Source organism: Capricornis sumatraensis, chromosome 3 (assembly GCF_032405125.1).
Source record: "Capricornis sumatraensis isolate serow.1 chromosome 3, serow.2, whole genome shotgun sequence".
NCBI classification, from domain to species: Eukaryota; Metazoa; Chordata; class Mammalia; order Artiodactyla; family Bovidae; genus Capricornis; species Capricornis sumatraensis.
The window spans coordinates 134,589,971-134,611,675 of NC_091071.1; the positions used below are offsets into that span (position 1 = coordinate 134,589,971).

Below are 21,705 nucleotides of genomic sequence, written 5' to 3' on the forward strand. Positions count from 1 at the left end.
TCCATCTATAAATATTTTCTGTTTGTAAATATTTCACCTCTTTATAAACAGTAACTATTAGAAGTTCTCTTTCAAGGTTCCTTACCTCACTTGGAATAGTCTCAGCTTCCTCCTTTATAAGAGAGATACCTGTTAAGAAATTTATAGAAGTATTTTATTACATATAAAATAACATTATGGATTAATAAAACATCATTACAATTTTTCTCACCAAGAATAAGAGCAATTTAAATCAAAGCAGCTATTCAAACATAGACGCTACATAGTCATAAAAACAGGCTGATGAATCTCTAGGAAGATGGAGGAGTAAAGGAACAAGTATAAAGTGAAAAAGTATAATATGATAACACTTCAGATACATCAATATAAGACATTGAAACAGGCATATAATATTGGTTGTTCAGTCACTCAGTCATGTCCAACTATTTGCAAACCCATGGACTGCAGCCTGCCAGGCTTCCCAGTCCTTCACCACCTCTCAGAACTTGCTCAAACTCATGTCCATTGAGTTGGTGATGCCATCCAACCATTTCATCCTTAGTCATTTCCTTCTCCTCCTGCCTTCAATCTTTCCCAGCATCAGGGTCTTTTCTAATGAGTCAGCCGTTTGCATCACGTAGACAAAGTACTGGGGCTTCAGCTTCAGCATCAGTCCTTCCAATGAATATTTAGGACTGATTTCCTTTCAGATTGATTGGTTTGATCTCCTTGAAGAACGACACCACAGTTCAAAGTCGGAGAAGAGTTTTCTCTGACACCACAGTTCAAAAGCATCAATTCTTTTGGTGCTCAGCCTTTTTTATGGTCCAACTCTCACATCCATACATGACTACTGGAAAATCCATAGATTTGACTAGATGGATCTTTGTCAGTAAAATAATATCTCTGCTTTTTAAAATGCTGTCTAAGTATGTCATAGCTTTTCTTCCAAGGAGCAAGTGTCTTTTAATTTCAGGGCTGCAATCACCATCTGCAGTGATTTTGGAGCCCAAGAAAATAAAGTCTGACACTGTTTCCATTGTTTCCCCATCTATTTCCCATGAAGTGATGGGACCAGATGCCATGATCTTTGTTTTTTGAATGTTGAGCTTTAAGCCAACTTTTTCACTCTCCTCCTTCACTTTCATCAAGAGGCTCTTTAGTTCTTCTTTGCTTTCTTCTATGAGTGTGGTATCATCTGCATATCTGAGGTTATTGCTATTTCTCCTGGCAATCTTGATTCCAGCTCGTGCTTCATCCCGCCCAGCATTTCACATGATGTACTCTGCATAAAAGTTAAATAAGCAGGGTGACAATGTACAGCCTTGATGCACTCCTTTCCCAATTTGGAACCAGTCTGTTGTTCCATGTCCAGTTCTAACTGTTGCTTCTTGACCTGCATACAAGTTTCTCAGGAGGCAGGTAAGGTGGTCTGGTGTTCCAGTCTCTTTAAGAATTTTCTAAAGTTTGTTGTGATCCACACAGTCAAAGGCTTTAGCACAGTCAAGGAAGCAGAAGTAGAGGTTTTCCTGGAACTCTCTTGCTTTTTCTATGATCCAATGGATGTTGGCAATTTGATCTCTGGTTCTTCTGCCTTTCTAAATCCAGCCTGAACATCTGAAAGTTCTCGGTTCATGTACTATTGAAGACTAGCTTGGAGAATTTTGAGCATTACTTTGCTAGCATGTGAAATGTGTGTAATTGTGCGGTAGTATGAACATTCTTTTGGATTGCCTTTCTTTGGGATTGGAATGAAAACTGAGTATATCTTGGTAAAAATTAAGAGGAAATAAAATAAATCCCAGATGGTTAGTGATATGGTTGGGACTGGAAAAAGAGATTAGATTAAGGCTGTATATAACCAAAAAACTAGGACCTTTCAACAGAGGCTAACTGAAGCACTTACAAAATCTTCCTAGAAACATAAAATATTCCTAGAAATACACAGGCCTTCCCTGGTGACTCAGTCAGTAAAGAGTCTGCCTGCAGTGCGGGAGACCCAGGTTCAGTTCCTGGGTTGGGAAGATTCCCCTGGAGAAGGAAATAGCAACCCACTCCAGTATTCTTGCCTGGAAAATTCCATGGACAGAGAAGCCTGGTGGACTGCAAGTCTATGGGGTCACAAAGAGTCAGACACAACTGAGTGACTAACACTTTCACTTTTACTTTAGAGATAGAAACAATACATATTTAGCAAAGAAAAAAAGTCCAAAAGGGAAAGGGATTAAATACAGAGATAAAATGGAATGCCCAAGTCTAATAAAAACAGAATGTATTAAGGTCACTATTAGCTGCATGACTACTGTCAGCTCATTTTTCTGAGCCTTGGTTTTCTCACAAGTAAATCAGACTAGAGACAGTTTTTCTTATAGGAATGGTACAAGTATACATAACGTGGGCAACAACGTGGCTTAAAGCTTGAGCTCTTGGATCAGACAAGGTTCAAATAAATGGCTATGTGATCTCTCACTGACTTGATCTTCAGTTTTCTCATCTGTAAAAATGTGGATAAATAATAATAGCATCCTCAGTTGACTGCTGTGAGGACTGATTTATATAATCCAAGTAACATGCCTGGAACATAGTGATCAGTAAATCACTTAGCTGTAACTACAGGAAACTATTGGAATGCCAAAAGGAAAGAAGTCACCAGAGGATCCAATGGGACCTGAAATAAACTCCTAGGATAATTGAAAAAAAATAAAGAAAAATAAAGATAGCAACCACTAGTGAGTGAGAAAGGTTAACCTCCAATATGCAACAGTGATATTAAAGAGGGAAACTATGATTCTGCTACAACCTAAAACTTGAGTTAAAGGGCAGATTAAAGATGAAATAGCTCTGCTAGGCTGGTTGATTCTCAGAGGTTAGGAAACGAATATACCAAAGTCTGAGGTAGCTGGAGAAGCAGAATTAGATAAATAACCTGTGGCAAAAACTTATAACAATAAATCATTAATCCACATCAGCAGAATCCAAGATTTTAAAGATAGAGTATCATGCATCTATTTTAACTTACTAAGTGAATCTTTTAATAGATTTGTCTTAAAGCTGCATGAACAGTATCTTTTATTAATTAAATATATTACTGATAATTTGTGGAGAAGGAAATGGCAATCCACTCCAATGTTCTTGCTTAGAGAGTCCCATGGACAGAGGAGCCTGGTGGGCTGCAGTCCATGGGGTCCCACAGGGTCAGGCACGACTGAAGCAACTTAGCATGCACACATGCACTGATAATTTGTATGACATTCCCAGATTTAATGCTAACTTTATTTCCTGTCCAACTTTTTCCCTTTTCCCTTTCTCTTACACACACACACACACCCTCCACATAAAAGAAATCAGTAGGTCTACAGTTAACAATGTTCAACAACATACCTTTTCATAGACTATAGATAAGATTTAACTTTTTTCTTGTCCTTAAAGGAGGAAAGGAGTATCAAAAATAAAAATAATTCTTTATTGGGTCTAATTCTTTTCTTTGGAGTGTTACAAAATAAATACTATATACCAAGACTATAATGAAATGTATTTTTATTCCCTAGCAAAAAATGAAATCTACTTAAAGCAGATTACTGGTTTTCTTTTTTGTGATATAACCACCCTGTTTTAATTATCTTAATAATAAATACAGAAGTAAATTAGTTATATAACCTGATGTTACAGTATCTGTAGGTCTCTCTTCCAATTGACTTTCTAGTATCTCATTGATATTACTTTCCTAGAAGGAAAAAAAAAAAAAGAAAACATATTGGTGAAATGTTTAAAGAGCTAAAACATTTTTCTCTGCCTTCATAACTTCTTTTAACACTTAAAAAATTATAGAAGACAAGAAGACTATGGGCTTGTGAGAAAAGCAAACAGTACTATTTTAAATAGTACTGTTTAATAGTACTGTTTAAATAGTACTAACACCCTGGCTAGGAGTTGATGTTCCAGGGAGAGGAGAGCCAAGAATTGATAGGGTTTCTGAATGCTGAATGCATGAGAGAAAAAGATTACAAGACAAATGACATCATGTTTAATTTCAGGGGGTGTAAGAGGATATCCCCAGAAAATAGATCAGTTGTTTACTGGAATTCATTATAGTCTATCAACTGCAAAGTGCTATGGATCTTTAAAAAATTTTAAGGAGAATTATAAAGTGGAGTGACCACTGGCTCTAATAAAATACTGACTTTTCAATGAGAACCCAAAGTCCAAAGTCCCTTAACCGAAAAGTCTCCCTATTTCCCTAAAATGCAAATTCTGTATTAGCAAATGCTAACTGATTCATCTTATAGCACAATCCTGCCCAATTATCTCAGAGGCTTTGAAAAACATGAATATGTTTTAAAAAATATGTTTAATTACCATTTCAAGGCTGTGATTTTAGTTAACATTTTCTTTATTCACTGAAATCCCCATGAATCCTTTACAGCCAGATCAAAATGTATATATTAGATTGTACTTCTAAATATTAAGCCTTACTTATCTATCTGATAAGGGTCTAGTATCCAAAATGTATAAATAACTCTTACAACTCAAAAATAAAAATACAAATAGCTAAATTTAAAAAATAACCAAAAATATAAATAAAAATTTATTCAGAGAAGATATACAAATGGCCAGTATTCACATGAAAAGTTGCTCTCATCATGGGTCATTAAAGAAATACAAATGAAAACTACAATGAGATACTACTTCAAACCCACCAGGATGGCTATAATTAAATAAAAAAAAAATAACAAGTTTTGTAGAAGACATGGACCTCTCATACATTGCTGGTTAAATGTAAAATTATGAAGCTGCTGTGGAAAAGTTTGTCAGTTTCTGAAAAAGTTAAACAGAATTATGATACGATTTAGCAATTGCACTCTTAAGTATATACACAAAAGAATTAAAAGCATACATTTACACAAAAAGCTGCACATGACTGTTCATAGCAGCATTATACATAATAGCTAAAAAGTGAAAACAACCAAATGTCCATTAACTAATGAGTGGATAAAAAATGAGGTATATCCATACAATGAAATATTTGGCAATGAAATGAAGTATTAATACACGCTACAATAGGAATAAAACTTGAAAACACTATACTAAGTGAAAGGAGTAAGTCACAAAGGACCATATATTGTATGGTTCCATTTGTATGAAATATCTACAACAAGCAAATCTATAGAGACATAAAGTACATTAGTTACTGTTAGGGCTGGTGGGGCATGGAGGATTTGGAGGTTATAGGCCAAGAGGTATGGGGTTTCTTTAAGGGGTAATAGTAATACCCTCAAATTTATTACAACAATGGATGTACAACTGTATGAGTATACTTAGTGTCACTGAATTGTACACTTAAAATGGGTGAATGGTATAGTATCTGAATTATATCTCAACAAAGCTGTTAAAAACTAAACCTTATAAGTAATCAATATTTACTGAATGTCACACTATCAGAATATGAAAGTATAGAAACTATGCTCAAAATCCTTCAAGCTAGGTTGCAGCAGTGTGTGAACTGAGAACTTCCAGATGTAACAGCTGGATCCAGAGATCAAATTGCCAACATACACTGCTGCTAAGTCACTTCAGTCATGTCCGACTCTGTGCGACCCCATAGACGGCAGCCCACCAGGCTCTCCTGTCTCTGGGATTCTCTAGGCAAGAACACCAAGAGTGGGTTGCCATTTCCTTCTCCAGCGCGTGAAAGTGAAAAGAGAAAGTCACTCAGTCGTGTCCGACTCTTAGCGACCCCATGGACTGCAGCCTACCAGGCTCCTCTGTCCATGGGATTTTCCAGGCAAGAGGACTGGAGTGGGGTGCCATTGCCTTCTCCGCAACATACACTAGACCAGAGAAAAAATAAGAGAATTCTAAAGAAAAACATCTGCTCCATTGACTGTGCTAAAGCCTTTGACTGCATGGATTACAACAAACTGTGGAATATTCTTAAAGAGATGGGAATACTAGACCACATTACCTGCCTCCTGAGAAACCTGTATGCAGGTCAAGAGGCAACAGTTGGTATTGGACATAGAACAATGGACTGGTTCCAAATTAGGACAGAAGTACGTCAAGGCTGTATATTGTCACCCTGCTTCTTTAATTTATATGCACAGTACATCATGTGAAATGCTGGGCTGGATGAAGCACAAGCTGGAATCAAGATTGCCGGGAGAAATATCAATAACCTCAGATATGCAGATGACACCACCCTTATGGCAGAAAGTGAACAGCCTCTTGATGAAAGTGAAAGAGGAGAGAGAAAAAGCTGGCTTAAAACTCAACATTCAAAAAACAAAGATCATGGCATCTGGTCCCATCACTTCAAGGCAAATGGATGGGGAAACAATGGAAACAGTGAGAGACTTTATTTTCTTGGGTTTCAAAATCACTGCAGATGGTAACTGTAGCCATGAAATTAAAAGACGCTTGCTCCTTGGAAGAAAAGCTATATCTACATCTAGACAGCATGTTAAAAAGCATATTAAAAAAGAAGAGACATTACTTTGCCAACCAAGGTCTGTATAGTCAAAGCTATGGTTTTTCCCAGTAGTCATGTATGGGTGTGAGAGCTGGACCACAAAGAAAGCTGAGTACCAAAGAAGTGATGCTTTTGAATTGTGGTGATGAAGAAAACTTTTGAGAGTCCCTTGGACAGCAAGGAGATCAATCCAGTCAATCCTAAAAGAAATCAACCCTGAATATTCATTGGAAGGATTGATGCTAAAGCTGAAGCTCCAACACTTTGGCCACCTCATGCAAAGAGCCCACTCATTGGAAAAAATCCTGATGTTGGGAAAGACTGAGGGCAGGAGGAGAAGGGGATGACAGAGGATGAAATGGTTGGATGGCATCACTGATTTAGTGAACAAGAGTTTGAGCAAACTCTGGGAGATGGAGAAGGACAGGGAAGCCTGATGTGCTGCAGTTCATGGAGTTGTAAAGAGTCAGACATAGCAACTGAACAACAAGAGAGGGAAAAATAAGCAGTGTCTGATCATTATTTATTTAATTGGAGAAGAATTGCTTTACAATATTGTGATGGTTTTACATCAATATGAATCAGCCGTGGTATACTTGTGCCCCGCTATCCTGAACTCCCCTCCTCCCTCCCTCCCTACACTATCCCTCAATGTTGTCACAGAGCACTGGCTTCGGGTGCCCTGCTTCATGCACTAGTTATCTGTTTTACATATAGTAATGTATGTGTCTCAGCGCTCTTCCATCAAGTCATCTCTCCCTCTCCTCCTCCCACTGAGTCCAAAGTCTGTTCTTTCCATCTGTGAGTACAGGGCAGCAAAGGAGACACAGACATAAAGAACAGGCTTTTGATCATTATTCTTAACTATCATAATTTTAAAATAAAACTCTATATATGAAACAATGCAGTACGTTAATTACCTTAGGTTCCTTATGTTCTAATCCTGGGGTAAGAAGTCCTTCTAAATAGCTAGCTTTTTCTGCCCATGTACTTAGATGTCTATATTCTTTTTTCATTTTTTCCAGCCTAAAGAAAGAGATCAGTCACAGACTTAAAAAGTGACAGGAGAATATATATGGTATGAATCAAAGAACAACATATACAGTATGATACATTTATATAAAGTTCTTAAAGAAAAAATCAACAATATATTGTTTAAGGCTACAAAGGAAAAAGAATGATTACAATAAAATTCATAGTAGTAGTTTCCTGGAGAGGGATGTAATCATATAAGGGCATATAAAACACATTATAATATTGGTAATGTTGTATTTCTTAACCCTATATTGTAGATATCTAGGCAATGGTCTTATTATTTTTAAGTTATACACATGTATTTTAGAAATTATTCTATATATATATTGGTTTCATTATGTAAACGATATATACATATTTTTTAAATTATTCAGTACATATATATCTTCAGTAATAAAATAAATAAAAAGACAAGAATTTTGTTTCTAATCCAAGAAATTTATAATCGTCAAGAATTAAATGGAAAAGAGGAACTGTTTCTCAATTTATTTCATGAGGACACTGATCTTGATAATAAAGCATAACAAGGACATTACAAAACAGGAAAATTAGTTTAATCTCACTCACAAACATAGATGCAAATCTTACAAATAAAATACAATTTTAGTACAAAAAATCTAGTGGTATAAGGAAAAGATAATATACCATGAACAAGGTGGCTTTATTCCAGGAATATAGGGATATTTTGACATTAACAATAAAACATATAATTTACATACAATTTAGCTGATTAAAAGAGAAAACTAATTTGACAAAATCCCATGGCCATTTATGATTAAAATAAAAAACTCACAGAAAGCAAAGAAGAGAAGGAAATGATTTACTTTATTTGGTATAAGACATCAGCAAAAAAAACTACATAAATAATGTGTTTGGCTTTTTAATGCTATGAGCTTTGCCATGAAAGATCCTAAACAAAATAAAGATATCCACTATTTATAACAGACATTAACTGGAGCTTCTAGCCAGCACAGAATGACAAGAAAACAAAGTTACGGATTAAGGATTGGGAACAAAGAAACAGCTGTTATTACTTACAGATGATTGTTTAAATAAATCTCCCCAAATGATACCACAATAAAGTATTATGAATATAAAAGTTTTATAAAACAAGGAAAATTCCAAGATGATGACAGAAGCAGTGACAGTATAGTTTTTGAATCTTCCCAAATATCTACATAAAAACTCACAGTATCTGGCCAGCATACCCCAAAACTTACAGGCAACATTTACAACAAAATCATGTGACAAGGTTTTCCTATTAACCCCATACACATAAGACTTCCATGGTATCAGTGAATATCTGGGAGAAAGCAACAGGTATAACAGGGCATCTGATGAACGTGAGAATAAGTCATCCCCAAACAGCCAACAGGCAGTCACAAGAAAGCCCAGCCAGCCAGTTTGAGAATAGCAGTTGAAACTGGGAGGGTTTTGCTCATTCCGTTAGTGGATGAGTACAAAGGATTCATGATGAGAACTAAGAGGACTGGAGTAGTCTAACCACTGAGAATAATCAAAACTGACCAGCCAGGTCTCTGCTTTGATACAGGGCTTGCAGAAACCTGGGTTTCCTGCAATGTAGGCACATTCTTTAGCATCTGAACCACCAGGGAAGCCCCACTGTATTTTTAAACACCAAATAAAAACTTCAGAAGTGGGAGCTCTGTGAAACTAGAAGAGTTTTCTAAACCAAGTCTTCTACAAAAAATTCAGGAAAATAATTTCATATAAGACAAGCAATAGAGAATTAACAGGGCCGAAGTATTGGGTTGACCAAAAGGTTTGTTCATTTTTTCCCATAAGATGGCTCAAGCAGCACTTAGTGGTTCAGTTCAGTTCAGTTCAGTCACTCAGTCATGTCTGACTCTTTGCGACCCCATGAACTGCAGCACGCCAGGCCTCCCTGTCCATCACCAACTCTCAGAGTTCACTCAAACTCACGTCCATCGAGTCAGTGATGCCATCCAGCCATCTCATCCTGTCATCCCCTTCTCCTCCTGCCCCCAATCCCTTCCAGCATCAGAGTCTTCTCCAATGAGTCAACTCTTCACATGAGGTGGCCAAAGTACTGGAGTTTCAGCCTTAGCATCATTCCTTCCAAAGAAATGCCAGGGTTGATCTCCTTCAGAATGGACTGGTTGGATCTCCTTGCAGTCCAAGGGACTCTCAAGAGTCTTCTCCAACACCACAGTTCAAAAGCACCAATTCTTTGGCGCTCAGCTTTCTTCACAGTCCAACTCTCACATCCATACATGACCACAGGAAAAACGATAGCCTTGAATAGACGGAACTTTGTTGGCAAAGTAATGTCCCTGCTTTTGAATATGCTATCTAGGTTGGTCATAACTTTTCTTCCAAGGAGTAAGCGTCTTTTAATTTCTTGGCTGCAGTCACCATCTGCAGTGATTTTGGAGCCCAAAAAAATAAAGTCTGACACTGTTTCCACTGTTTCCCCATCTATTTCCCATGAAGTGATGGGACCAGATGCCATGATCTTAGTTTTCTAAATGTTGACTTCTAAGGCAACTTCTTCACTCTCCTCTTTCACTTTCATCAAGAGGCTTTTTAGCTCCTCTTCACTTTCTGCCATAAGGGTGGTGTCATCTGCATATCTGAGGTTATTGATATTTCTCCTAGCAATCTTGATTCCAGCTGTGCTTCTTCCAGGCCAGCGTTTCTCATGATGTACTCTGCATATAAGTTAAATAAGCAGGGTGACAATATACAGCCTTGACGTACTCCTTTTCCTATTTGGAACCAGTCTGTTGTTCCATGTCCTGTTCTAACTGTTGCTTCCTGACCTGCATACAGATTTCTCAAGAGGCAGGTCAGGTGGTCTGGTATTCCCACCTCTTTCAGAATTTTCCACAGTTTATTGTGATCCACACAGTCAAAGGCTTTGGTTACCTTCACTCAAAACAATTTTGTTAGACTGTATTGTGACAGTTGCTAAATAAGTATGCATTTAAACAATTATCAAAATTGGTGAACTTTTGTGTAGCCACTTTAATATTGAGGACAGAAGAAAAGAAGCAACATTTTCGGCATATTCTGCTTCATTATTTCAAGAAAGGTAAAAACGCAACAGAAACACAAAGATTTGTGCAGTATACGGAGAAGGTGCTGTGACTGATTGAACATGTCAAAAGCAGCTTGAGAAATTTTGTGCTAGAGATTTCTTGCCGATGATGCGCCACAGCTGGGTAGACAAGTTGGAGTAGATAGTAATCAAATTAAGACATAAATTAATCAATATTATATCATGTGGGAGGTAGCTGACATACTCAAAACATCCAAATCAAGCATTGAAAATCCACACGTTTAGTTATGTTCATCATTTTGATGTTTGGATTCCACATAAGTTAAGTGAAAAAATCCTAGACTGTATTTCCACACACAATTCCCTACTTAAAACACATCAAAAACATTCCATTTTTAAAACAAACTGTGATGGGCAATGAAAAGTCAATACTGCATAATAATATGGAATAGAAAAAAGATCATGGGGCAAGCAAAATGAACCACCACCAACCAACCACCAAAGGCCAGTCTTCATTCAAAGAAGGTGATGTTTTGTATATGGTGGGTTTGGAAGGAAGTTCCCTATTATGAGCTCCTTTTGGAAAACCAAATGATGAATTTTAATAAGTACCTCTCCAATTAGATCAACTGATGGCAGCATTCAACAGAAAGCATTTAGAATTAATCAACAGAACCACATAATCTTCCATCAGGATAATGTAAGACCACATGTTTCTTTGATGACAAGGAAAATACTGTCACGGCTTGGCTGAGAAGTTCTGGTTCATCCTCTGTATTCACCAAACATCGCACCTTCGAATGTCCATTTATTTCAGTTTACAAAATTCTCTTAATGGAAAAAATTTCAATTCCTTAGAAGACTGTAAAAGGCACCTGGAACAGTTCTTTGCTCAAAAAGATAAAAGAGTTGGGAAGATGGAATTATGAAGTCGTCTAAAAAATTGGAGAAGGTAGTAGAACAAAATGGTGAATACATTGTTCAATAAACTTCTTGGTAAAAATGAAAAATATGTCTCTTATTTTTTACATTAAAAAAAAAACAAAGGAATTTTTTTGCCAATCCAATAGTTATAAGAAGAAGATAATACAGAGCAAAATAACATTCTTAGATTGCCAAAATACACAAGAAAGATATCTGGGAGTCAGTGAGCAGAGGGGGGACCCATTCTTCTAGAAAGAAGGGGGTTGGGTGGTACTGCCATTCAAGAGAAGACAGAGCAACAGCCATCCATGTCACTGGAATCCAAACAAGCTGAGGTTCAGCAGGTGGCGCTCAGGGAGCCACTCTGAGTGGAGAAGCTGTTATGATGATCTAGCTGTGTTTTTAAGCCAAGAATTGAAGAAATTTGTGCATTTCTGTCCAAGATGGTGAAAAAGCCTCTGAACTCATTCATCTCCTCCCAAAGATGCACCTAATCTACAGCTATGCAAGAAAGAAATCCAGAAATAGAAATCCTGCTGAAAGAAATCTAGAAATAGCTGAGCAACTCTGAAACACTGGACAAATGAAAGAAAACTCACAACAAAATGGGTAAGAGAGGCTGAGACACTTTCATCATAAACCCAACCCTGACACAATGCCATACAATTGGGAAGGAATTACTTGAGGACAGAAAAGTTTGGACTCTACATCTAGTGCTCCAAGTTCAAGACTGCCACTTTAAAGACAGGCCCTGAAAACACCTTGCTAGGTCACACCTTGTGACCAGGAGACACACAAGGTTAAAAAATAAATAAATAGTTCTTACTGGGTTCACTGAGGGCTTGCCATACCTGTTTCCCCAAGGCTCAGCACAGTACAGGCAAATTTGTACATCTCCCAGTCCGTCCCCAAAAAAAGCCTGCTTGAATTCTGTAAAAGCTGCTGCTTGAGGGTCAGGCCTCTAATTTAGTATGCTTCTAGGAGAAGGCAATGGCACCCCACTCCAGTACTCTTGCCTGGAAAATCCCATGGGTGGTGGAGCCTGGTAGGCTGCAGTCCATGGGGTCACTAAGAATCAGACACAACTGAGCGACTTCACTTTCACTTTTCACTTTCATGCATTGGAGAAGGAAATGGCACCCCACTCCAGTACTCTTGCCTGGAGAATCCCAGGGATGGGGGAGCCTGGTTGGCTTACATCTACGGGATTGCACAGAGCTGGACACGACTGAAGCGACTTAGCAGCAGCAGCAGGAAACCAGGGAAGCCAGCAGACTCCGTATCTCCCTTCTCTCCTAGCCTGACCCAGATCACCAGTATCTCCAAGGAAAGAGCTTGTACACACAGTTGGCACCCCAGATTTTGGGGCTGCCATTGGAGGCACAGGTCCCCAGATTGCCTGACGTCATAGTCAACAGGGTTTGCATTTTCCGGTCCACAGGACTACAGCACACAAAGAAGAAGTTCTTAATGGGTACAAGAGCTACCAACCCTGTGCATATACACACAGACCCAGCACAGAGAGAACTGGAAAAAAAAGTCTTACCAGTTTCTCCTTGGAAGGGTTCTAACTACATACTTTTCCAGCATCTACCTGGGGGTTCAGCCTTCCAATCAGCCTGAATGTAGGTGCTGACTGAAGTCCTCCCGTTTGGGACACTGACAAGTCTTGACACACCCTCAAGTCTTGGGAGGGTCACTAAAAACAAAGAAGGTGACTGGGATAGTCGCAAAGGTGTGAGGGACAACCAAGAACTTGGACTAGGCTGATAATAAGGTTCATTTCCTACTTGAGCCCACAATACCAAAACTAACAGAGGTGGTTGTTTTATCTAATGTTCAGGAACCAATATGGAGAGTTAGGAAAATGAAGTAAGAGAGGAGTAAGTCCTAAACAAAAGAATAAAACTCCAGAAACATAAGTTCCAAACAAAAGAACAAGATAAAACTCTAGAAACAGACATAAATGAAACAGAGATCAGTGACTTGCCTGATAAAGAAATCAAAATAATGCTCATAAAGATGTTCATCAAGGTCAGAAGAAAAATTCATGAACAAAGTGAGAATTTCACATAGAAGCAGAAAATACTAGAAAGTATCAAACAGAAATCACAGAGCTGAAGAATACAATAACTGAACAAAAATTCAACAGAGAGATTAAGAACAAACCAGATGATTCAGAAGAAAGGGTCAGGGAATGTGAAGACAATGTAATGAAATTCATCCAATCAGAGAAGCAGAAAAGGATGAAAAAGAGAGACGATAGCTTAAGGAACTTACAATAAACCATCAAGTAGACCAATATATTTATTACAGGGGAACTAGAAGGAGAGAGAAAGTAAAGGACAGATGCTTACTCAAAGAAATAATAACTGAAAACTTCCCCAACCAGAGGAAAGAGACACCAGATCAAGGAAGTCCAGACGGTTCCAAATAAAAGTAATTCAAAGAACTCACACTGAGACACATTAAAATTAAATTGCTAAAAATGAAAGACAAGGAGAGAATCTTAAAAGCAGCAAGAGAAAAACAACTGCTATGTACAAAAAAGCCACCATAAGACTATGAACAAATCTTTTAGCAGAAACTTTGTAGGCCGGAAGAAAGTGGCAATCTTACACTCAAAGTGCTAAAAGAATAAAATGGACAACTAAATAAATCAGCCAAAGACCATAACAAGAGACAAAAATGTCATGTTTACTAACAAGACATTGTAAATCAGTTCAGTTCAGTCACTCATTCGTGTCCGACTCTTTGCAACCCTATGAACCGCAGCATGCCAGGCCTCCCTGTCCATCACCAACTGCTGGAGTCTACCCAAACCCATGTCCATTGAGTCGGTGATGCCATCCAACCATCTCATCCTCCGTCGTCACCCTCTCCTCCTGCCCTCAATTTTTCCCAGCATCAGGGTCTTTTCCAATGAGTCAGCTCTTCACATCAGGTGGCCAAAGTATTGGAGTTTCAGCTTCAACATCACTCCTTCCAATGAACATCCAGGACTGATCTCCTTTAGGAGGGACTGGTTGGATCTCCTTGAAGTCCAAGGGACTCCCAAGAGTCTTCTCCAACACCACAGTTCAAAAGGATCAATTCAACGGCACTTGGCTTTCTTTACAGTCCAACTCTAACATCCATACACGACTACTGGAAAAACCATAGCCTTGACTAGACGGACCTTTGTTGACAATCAATTTACAATTGTAAATCAACCATATTCCAATAAAAATTATAAATAAATAAACTTTATTGAGGGCTTCCCAGATGGCATAAGTGGTAAAGAATCCACCTACATGCAGGAGACATAAGAGATGCGAGTTTGATCCCTGAGTGGGGAAGAACCCCTGGCAACTCACTCCAGTATTTCTGCCTTCAGAATCCCATGGACAGATGGGCTTGGAAGGCTGCAGTCCATAGGTTTGGAGAGTCAGACACAACTGAAGCAACCGAGCACACATGCACAAACGTTATTAAAAGAATAAAACATATGACTAGGGGGAAAAGGGGTTTCTTGATGACTCAACTCAATGTTTGTGAATTAATTTATATGTCTAGTAAGCTATGCATATGCATAAACACTATTTTTAAAATATTCAAGAGTTCTATTTCTGGCAATGATAGAATAGGTTATTTCAGACAAACCATCTCACTGGACAACTGAAAAAAACTGGACAAAATATTTAAAAATTTTGTTTGGAAGCATCAGTCAGTTATAAAGGCAGCAAGGATTTTCAGATCCAAGACTGCAGACAGAAAAGAAGTCTGGAGACTTTGAGCCCATAATTTGGAGCCATTTTACTTCAAGGTATTTGTGGTGATGAAGAGTTCAGAGCTCTGAGATAAATATGTAAGAATGAGGGAAAACCAGAGTTCAGACCCTGCTAAGGATGAGAAGCCATGGTGAACACCTAGGTTTTCAGTTGGGACCCTAAAGGGTTCTTCCCCAAGAATAAATGCCTCCTTAAATAGTGTACCCTAGTTGCCTCACACTAGTGTCACTCTTTTTTTTTTTTAATTAGAGGAAAATTGCTTTACAATGCTGTGTTGATTTCTGCCATACAACAACACAAATCAGCCATAATTACACATATATCTGCTCCTTCTTGAGCCTCCCTCCCCTCTCCCTATCCAACAACTCTAGGTGATCACAGAGTGCCAGGCTGGGCTCTCTGTGCTTTATAGCAACTTCTCACCAGCTATCTATAGTAAACCATAAAAAGACTAATGTTCTTTTGTACTTTCTTCCTTATAATGAATTCTCACCCCTTTTCTTCCCATGTCAATGACTTTCTACCACAAACCCTTAAAAGGAATGAAAGCCCAAATCACTTCATTCTCAACTGAATTAAGATGATCTAGGATTGCTTAGTGTTCCTAGGCTAGTTGGCAACCCGATGCAAATGTATTTATATATTATCTGTAAAGAATATATAATCAAGATCCTCAAAGAAGTTCTACAGATTTTCAAATAGAATCTTTGGCACTTGATAAAAACAACTAGACATGTGAGAACAGAAAATATGACTAAAAACTATGAGAAGATAAACCAACAACAGAAACAGACTTTTAGGAAATCCAAATAATCAAGTTATCAGGGATGAACTTGGAAATAACAATGATTATTATGTTCAAAGAACTAAAAGATAAGATTGAGGATTTTGGCAGAAAAGTGGCACTATGAAATAAATTATGAAAATTCCATAACTGAAAAGCAAATAACTGAAATTAAGAATTCAGTTGGCTTAACAACAGATAAAGAACACAGGTTCAATGATTATAAGATAATCAGAAGAAATATCTAAAGCATAGAGAAAGAAAGATAGGAAATGTAGAAAAGACCATAAGAGACCTATAAAATATATTGTTGAGTGAAGAGGCAGAGCAAATATTGTACTTTCTCCCTTATAATAAATTCTCACCCCTTTTCTTCCCATGTCAATGACTTTTTATCACAAACCCTTAAATATGCTAAAGCAAAACTCTGGAATAACCTCTGGGCATATGAAATATCACCATGATGAAGTTTTCTGGACCAATAGCAAGCCCATGTCTCAAAGGAAAAAATTAATATATACATAATACATAAATAAGATGAAAATTTTGTTTTGTTATGGTCTGATTTTTTACCTTTCCCGGGGTTGTTGCTGAAGTTTTTCAAGTTGCACGACAGCTGGCTGGTTGGACTGGGATGTGGTAGTTGGCGCCCCAACAGTAACATTCAGGTCTGGGGATAAGAATGCTGGATATGCTATTGGCTGTGGTATAATAACATTTCTGGAAAATGGTAATAAAATTAAATATCAAAATTATACAAAAGTACTCTTCTAAAATAAATGTTAGCTACTACTTTTGAATCATTCTCTGTTTTAAACTGTAAGCTCACATATCCACATTGGACCGCTGGAGAACAGAGCTAGGAAAGAGGAAGTCAGAAATACTGAGAGAGTGGCCTTTTGAGTACTCCTACTACTAAGATTTCGGAGAAGGCAATGGCACCCCACTCCAGTATTCTTGCCTGGAAAATCCCATGGACGGAGGAGCCTGGTAGGCTGCAGTCCATGGGGTCGCCAAGAGTCGGACATGACTAAGCGACTTCACTTTCACTTTTCACTTTCATGCATTGGAGAAGGAAATGGCAACCCACTCCAGTATTCTTGCCTGGAGAATCCTAGGGACGGGAGAACCTGGTGGGCTGCCGTCTATGGGGTCGCACAGAGTCAGATACGACTGAAGCGACTTAGCAGCAGCAGCAGCAACTACTAAGATTATGGATAGCAATGATGAGAAAGGAGAGAAGGATCTGAAGTTCTAAGGAGATGTAGAAAGTATTTGAGCCCAAATTTCTCTCCTTATCTCTAGGTTCAAATCTTTATGTCATGGCCCAGTCAAGTGGACACAAATATTAACCATCACAAGTTCATCCCCTTGTCAACTTGGCACCCATAAACATCTCCTTACAGCATGCTTTATTTACAAATGAGAAAATAAAAAGGTCATAATTCACCTTACATGATACAACTCTCCTTCATACATATAGCCAAAAACTCTAGCTCCTTCCCTGTAAGAGGACATAAAGTCCTTGGGTGATGTTTACTCTCTGCTTAATATCCTGAAACTTAAATAACTATGACATAAGGTTAACAATACTTAAGTATTATGATATAAAGTGAATACATGTTATGTTACATGATAAGGAAATGAGAGGATAAGAAATTTATATATATATATATATATATATATATATATACACATAAATTTTCTTCCCAGGTTACTGAGTAAATTGGCCAGAGCAGCATACCCAAAGGAATATGTTGTCTCCAAAACTCAAGAATCCCAATAGGTGGTATGTCTCTTTTTTGGTTGTAGGAGAGCCCAGACACAATAACTTACCCTTCACCTCAGCAGGAATATCTTAACAAGCCACATGTCTGGATCCCTAAAATTTCGCTTTAGTAGTAAAAATGTGTCAGAGTCGCTCAATAGTGTTCAACTCTTTGCAACCCCATGGACTTGTAGCCCACCAGGCTCCTCTGTCCATGGAATTCTCCAGCCAAGATTACTGGAGTGGGTAGCCACACCCTTCTCCAGGGGATCTTTCCAACCCACAGACTGAACCCAGGTCTCCTGCATCACAGGTAGATTTTTTTAGCATCTGAGCCACCAGGGAGCTAGAAAGTCTTCAAATTTTATCAGACTTACATTGAGGTAGAAAGCCCTCGAATTTGATTAACATTTCCCATCTTCTGATATGCAAATATCTTTCCAATAGGTCTACAGTATTGCTGCTCACTAGGTCAAATCAGCATGTCATCACTGGAAGGGACAGTGTATACCTTATATAAGAGAAAGTAATCAAGAGTCTTGTCTACTAAATTATAGAGTTGGGAAGAGATATATCTCTGAGGTAGGACAGTGAAGGTGTACTACTGGTCTTGCCTGTAAAAAGAAAACTGTTATGGATGGTCTTTATTAGCAAATATGGAGAAAAAAAGCATTTGTCAAATCAAGAGTTGCAGGCCAGGTACTGAAGATGTGTTAATTTACTCAAGCAATAAAACCACATCTGGTACAGCAGTTGCATTTGGAGTCACCACCTGGTTAAGCTTACAAGCTACTGCCATTCTCCAAGATACATCTGTCTCAGCACAGGCAAGATAAGTGAGTTGAATGGGGATGTGATGGGAACCACCATCTCTGCATCTTTCAAATCCCTATGGTGGCACAAATCTCTGCCATCCCTCCAGTAATATGGTATTACTTTTGGTTTACCATTGGAACCTCTAGTGACTTCCATTTGGTCTCTCCCACTGTAACATCCCTCATTTCAAGCGAGGTATTCACCAACTGCTGAATATGTCTATTTATGCATTCTAGAACTGAGGAAATAACTACAGGATGGATTTGGGGACCAACTGGGCCCCCTGTGAGATGAATCAGAGTTAAAACTTCCTTGACCACCTGATCTCCCTAAGCCACTATTCTAAGTGGTGGACAACAGTGACATTTTGTTGTTCAGCTGGTCAGTTGTGTCTGACTCTTTGCGACCCCGTGGACTGCAACATGCCAAGCCTCCGTGTCTTTCACCATCTATCAGAGCTTGCTCAAATTCATGTCCATTGAGTCAGTGATGCCATTCAACAATCTTGTCCTCTGTTGTCCCCTTCTCCTCCTGCTTTCAATCTTTCCCAGTATCAGGGTCTTTTCCAATGAGTCAGTTCTTCACATCTGGTGGCCAGAGTACTGGGGTTTCAGCTTCAGCATCAGTCCTTATAATGAACATTCAGGATTGATTTCCTCTAGAATTGACTGGTTTGATCTCTTTGCAGTCCAAGAGACTCTCAAGAATCTTCCCCAATACCACAGTTCAAAAGCATAAATTCTTCGGCACTCAGCTTTCTTTATGGTCCAACTCTCACATCCATACATGACTACTGAAAAACCATAGCTTTGACTAGATGGACATTTGTGGGCAAAGTGATGTCTCTGCTTTTTAATATGCTGTCTAGGTTGGTGGTAGCTTTTCTTCCAAGGAGCAAGAGTCTTTTAATTTCATGACTGCAGCCACCATCTGCAGAGATTTTGGAGCCCAAGAAAATAAATTCTCTCCATTGTTTCCCCATCTATTTGTCATGAAGTGATGGGACTGGATGCCATGATCTTCATTTTTCGAATGTTGAGTTTTAAGCCAGCTTTTTCACTCTCCTCTTTTACTTTCATCAAGAAGCTCTTTAGTTCCTCTTCACTTTCTGCCATAAGGGTGGTGTCATCTGCATTTCTGAGGTTACTGATATTTCTCCTGGCAATCTTGATTCCAGCTTGTGCTTCATCCAGCCCGACATTTCACATGATATATTTTGCATATAAGTTAAATAAGCAGGGTGACAATATACAGCCTTGACATACTCTTTTCCCAATTTGGAACCAGTCTGTTGTTCCATGTCTGGTTCTAACTGTTGCTTCTTGGCCTGCATACAGGTTTGTCAGGAGGGAGGTAAGGTGGTGTGGTAGTCCCATTTCTTGAATAATTTTCCAGTTTGTTGTGATCCACACAGTCAAAGGCTTTAAATGAAGCAGATGTTTTTCTGGAATTCTCTTGCTTTTTCTATGATCCAATGGATGTTGGCAATTTGATCTTTGGTTCTTCTGCCTTTTCTAAATCCAGCTTGAACATCTGGAAGTTCTTGGTTCACGTATTGTTGAAGCCTAGCATGGAAAATTTTGAATATTACTTTGCTAGCGTGTGAGATGAAGGCAACTGTGTGGCAATTTGAACATTATTTGGCATTGCCTTTCTTTGGGATTGGAATGAAAACTGACCTTTCCCAGTATTGGGGCCACTGCAGAGTTTTCCAAATTTCCTGGCATATTGGGTGTGGCATTTTCACGGTATCATCTTTTATGATTCAGGTTACTTTTGTTCACTTGACCTAGAACTTCAGTGCTAATACAGATCAAGCAAGAATTTAGTAGACTTCCTGTATATTCTGTTTCCAGGAATATCATGATCGACTATCCAGTGCCGTGGTTCTGCATGAGACAGACTACTCTGCTGCTTCGACTCTGCTGTCCAGCACTGTACCCACACCTACCTTGTGACTCTGGGATCCAATTCCTCCCAATTCATTTAGGTTTTTCATTCTAGTGACTGCAGTTCCCACTGCAAGGTCTACTCAGAGAAGAGCAATCACAGGGATCTTCAAGGGTGGGGATTCCCTCACAAACTTTTTTCTCAGCTTCATAAAAATCAGTATGCCTTCTGCAGCCTCTCAGAATAAGTAGGTCTTAAATGACAAATCCTCTCTAACACTATAATCTCCCTAAACCTCTGAATCCCTTCCTCTACATTAAACTAAACTAGGTCTGGTTTTTCAATTCACTCATAGTGGGTTATCATTTGGTCCATGTTTCAGTAACCAACACACTGTAAGGAGTTCCATGTAACCCCTCAAGCTGCAAATTAAACACACAATCTCTACTTAGTTAGCCCATGTCAGTAAATTTTTTATATGACCCAACTTAATGGTCCTGCCGCCATTATACCATACCTTAAATATCCTTACCCCTACACATCCCCTGGATTTTTGTATATATAAATGAGAAAACTCAGGCATTTCTTTTTAGAATGTAATGTACTTCCTCATGGGTCACACTTTGAACCTCACCTTTAGGAGCTTGCTGGGACTTGCATCTAGTTATAAGCCTAAAAGTAAAGAGGGGTTGCGAGGGTGAGTCTTAAGGAGAATCAACATCATCTTGCATGGCAACTGCCTCAGAAGAGGAGATTACTATTTCCACAAGCAATACGAGTTAATCTTCTGAGATGGAGGCAGAAAGCCCACCTTCACTTTGCTAAGGATAGAGACGTCACTGGCAAAGGAGGTATATCAGAATTTATGGGCTCAGTGTCCCCAGTTTCATCAAGATTTTCTCCTATTTTCCCATTCTAACTTGAAGATCCCACTTAGTCCCAATCAATATTCTCACTTTAAAAGCTGACACCTTCTGAAGCTGGGAGCTCAATTTGCCTTGTAATTCAGCCAGCTGCAAGATGAAATTCTGCCTTTGATTCTTAGTAATCTTAGTATTATGGCTACAGGAGATCAGGGTCTCCTTCAGAACACACATGGAAGATTTCAGGTCATTTACACAAGGCTTGAGCTGGGAATTTGAATCCTTGAGCAAACTCATTATGTTCACTAGTTTGACAAAAATGTTTGAGAGTATCAAATATATAGTCACTCATATCTTTGCTTATAAA

General features: G+C 38.5%; 1 protein-coding gene across 1 annotated transcript in view; it reads right to left on the bottom strand.

The window, feature by feature from the left end:
* Positions 1–21,705, bottom strand: part of C2CD6 (C2 calcium dependent domain containing 6) — a 122,312-nt gene that overhangs the window by 66,310 nt on the left and 34,297 nt on the right. The window contains exons 9-12 of the mRNA XM_068969131.1: positions 16,575–16,721; positions 7,366–7,471; positions 3,637–3,703; positions 86–129 (exon numbers count right to left, since the gene is read on the bottom strand). Of these exons, the coding sequence (XP_068825232.1) occupies positions 86–129; positions 3,637–3,703; positions 7,366–7,471; positions 16,575–16,721 (364 nt within the window). The remainder of the gene's footprint in view (positions 1–85; positions 130–3,636; positions 3,704–7,365; positions 7,472–16,574; positions 16,722–21,705) is intronic.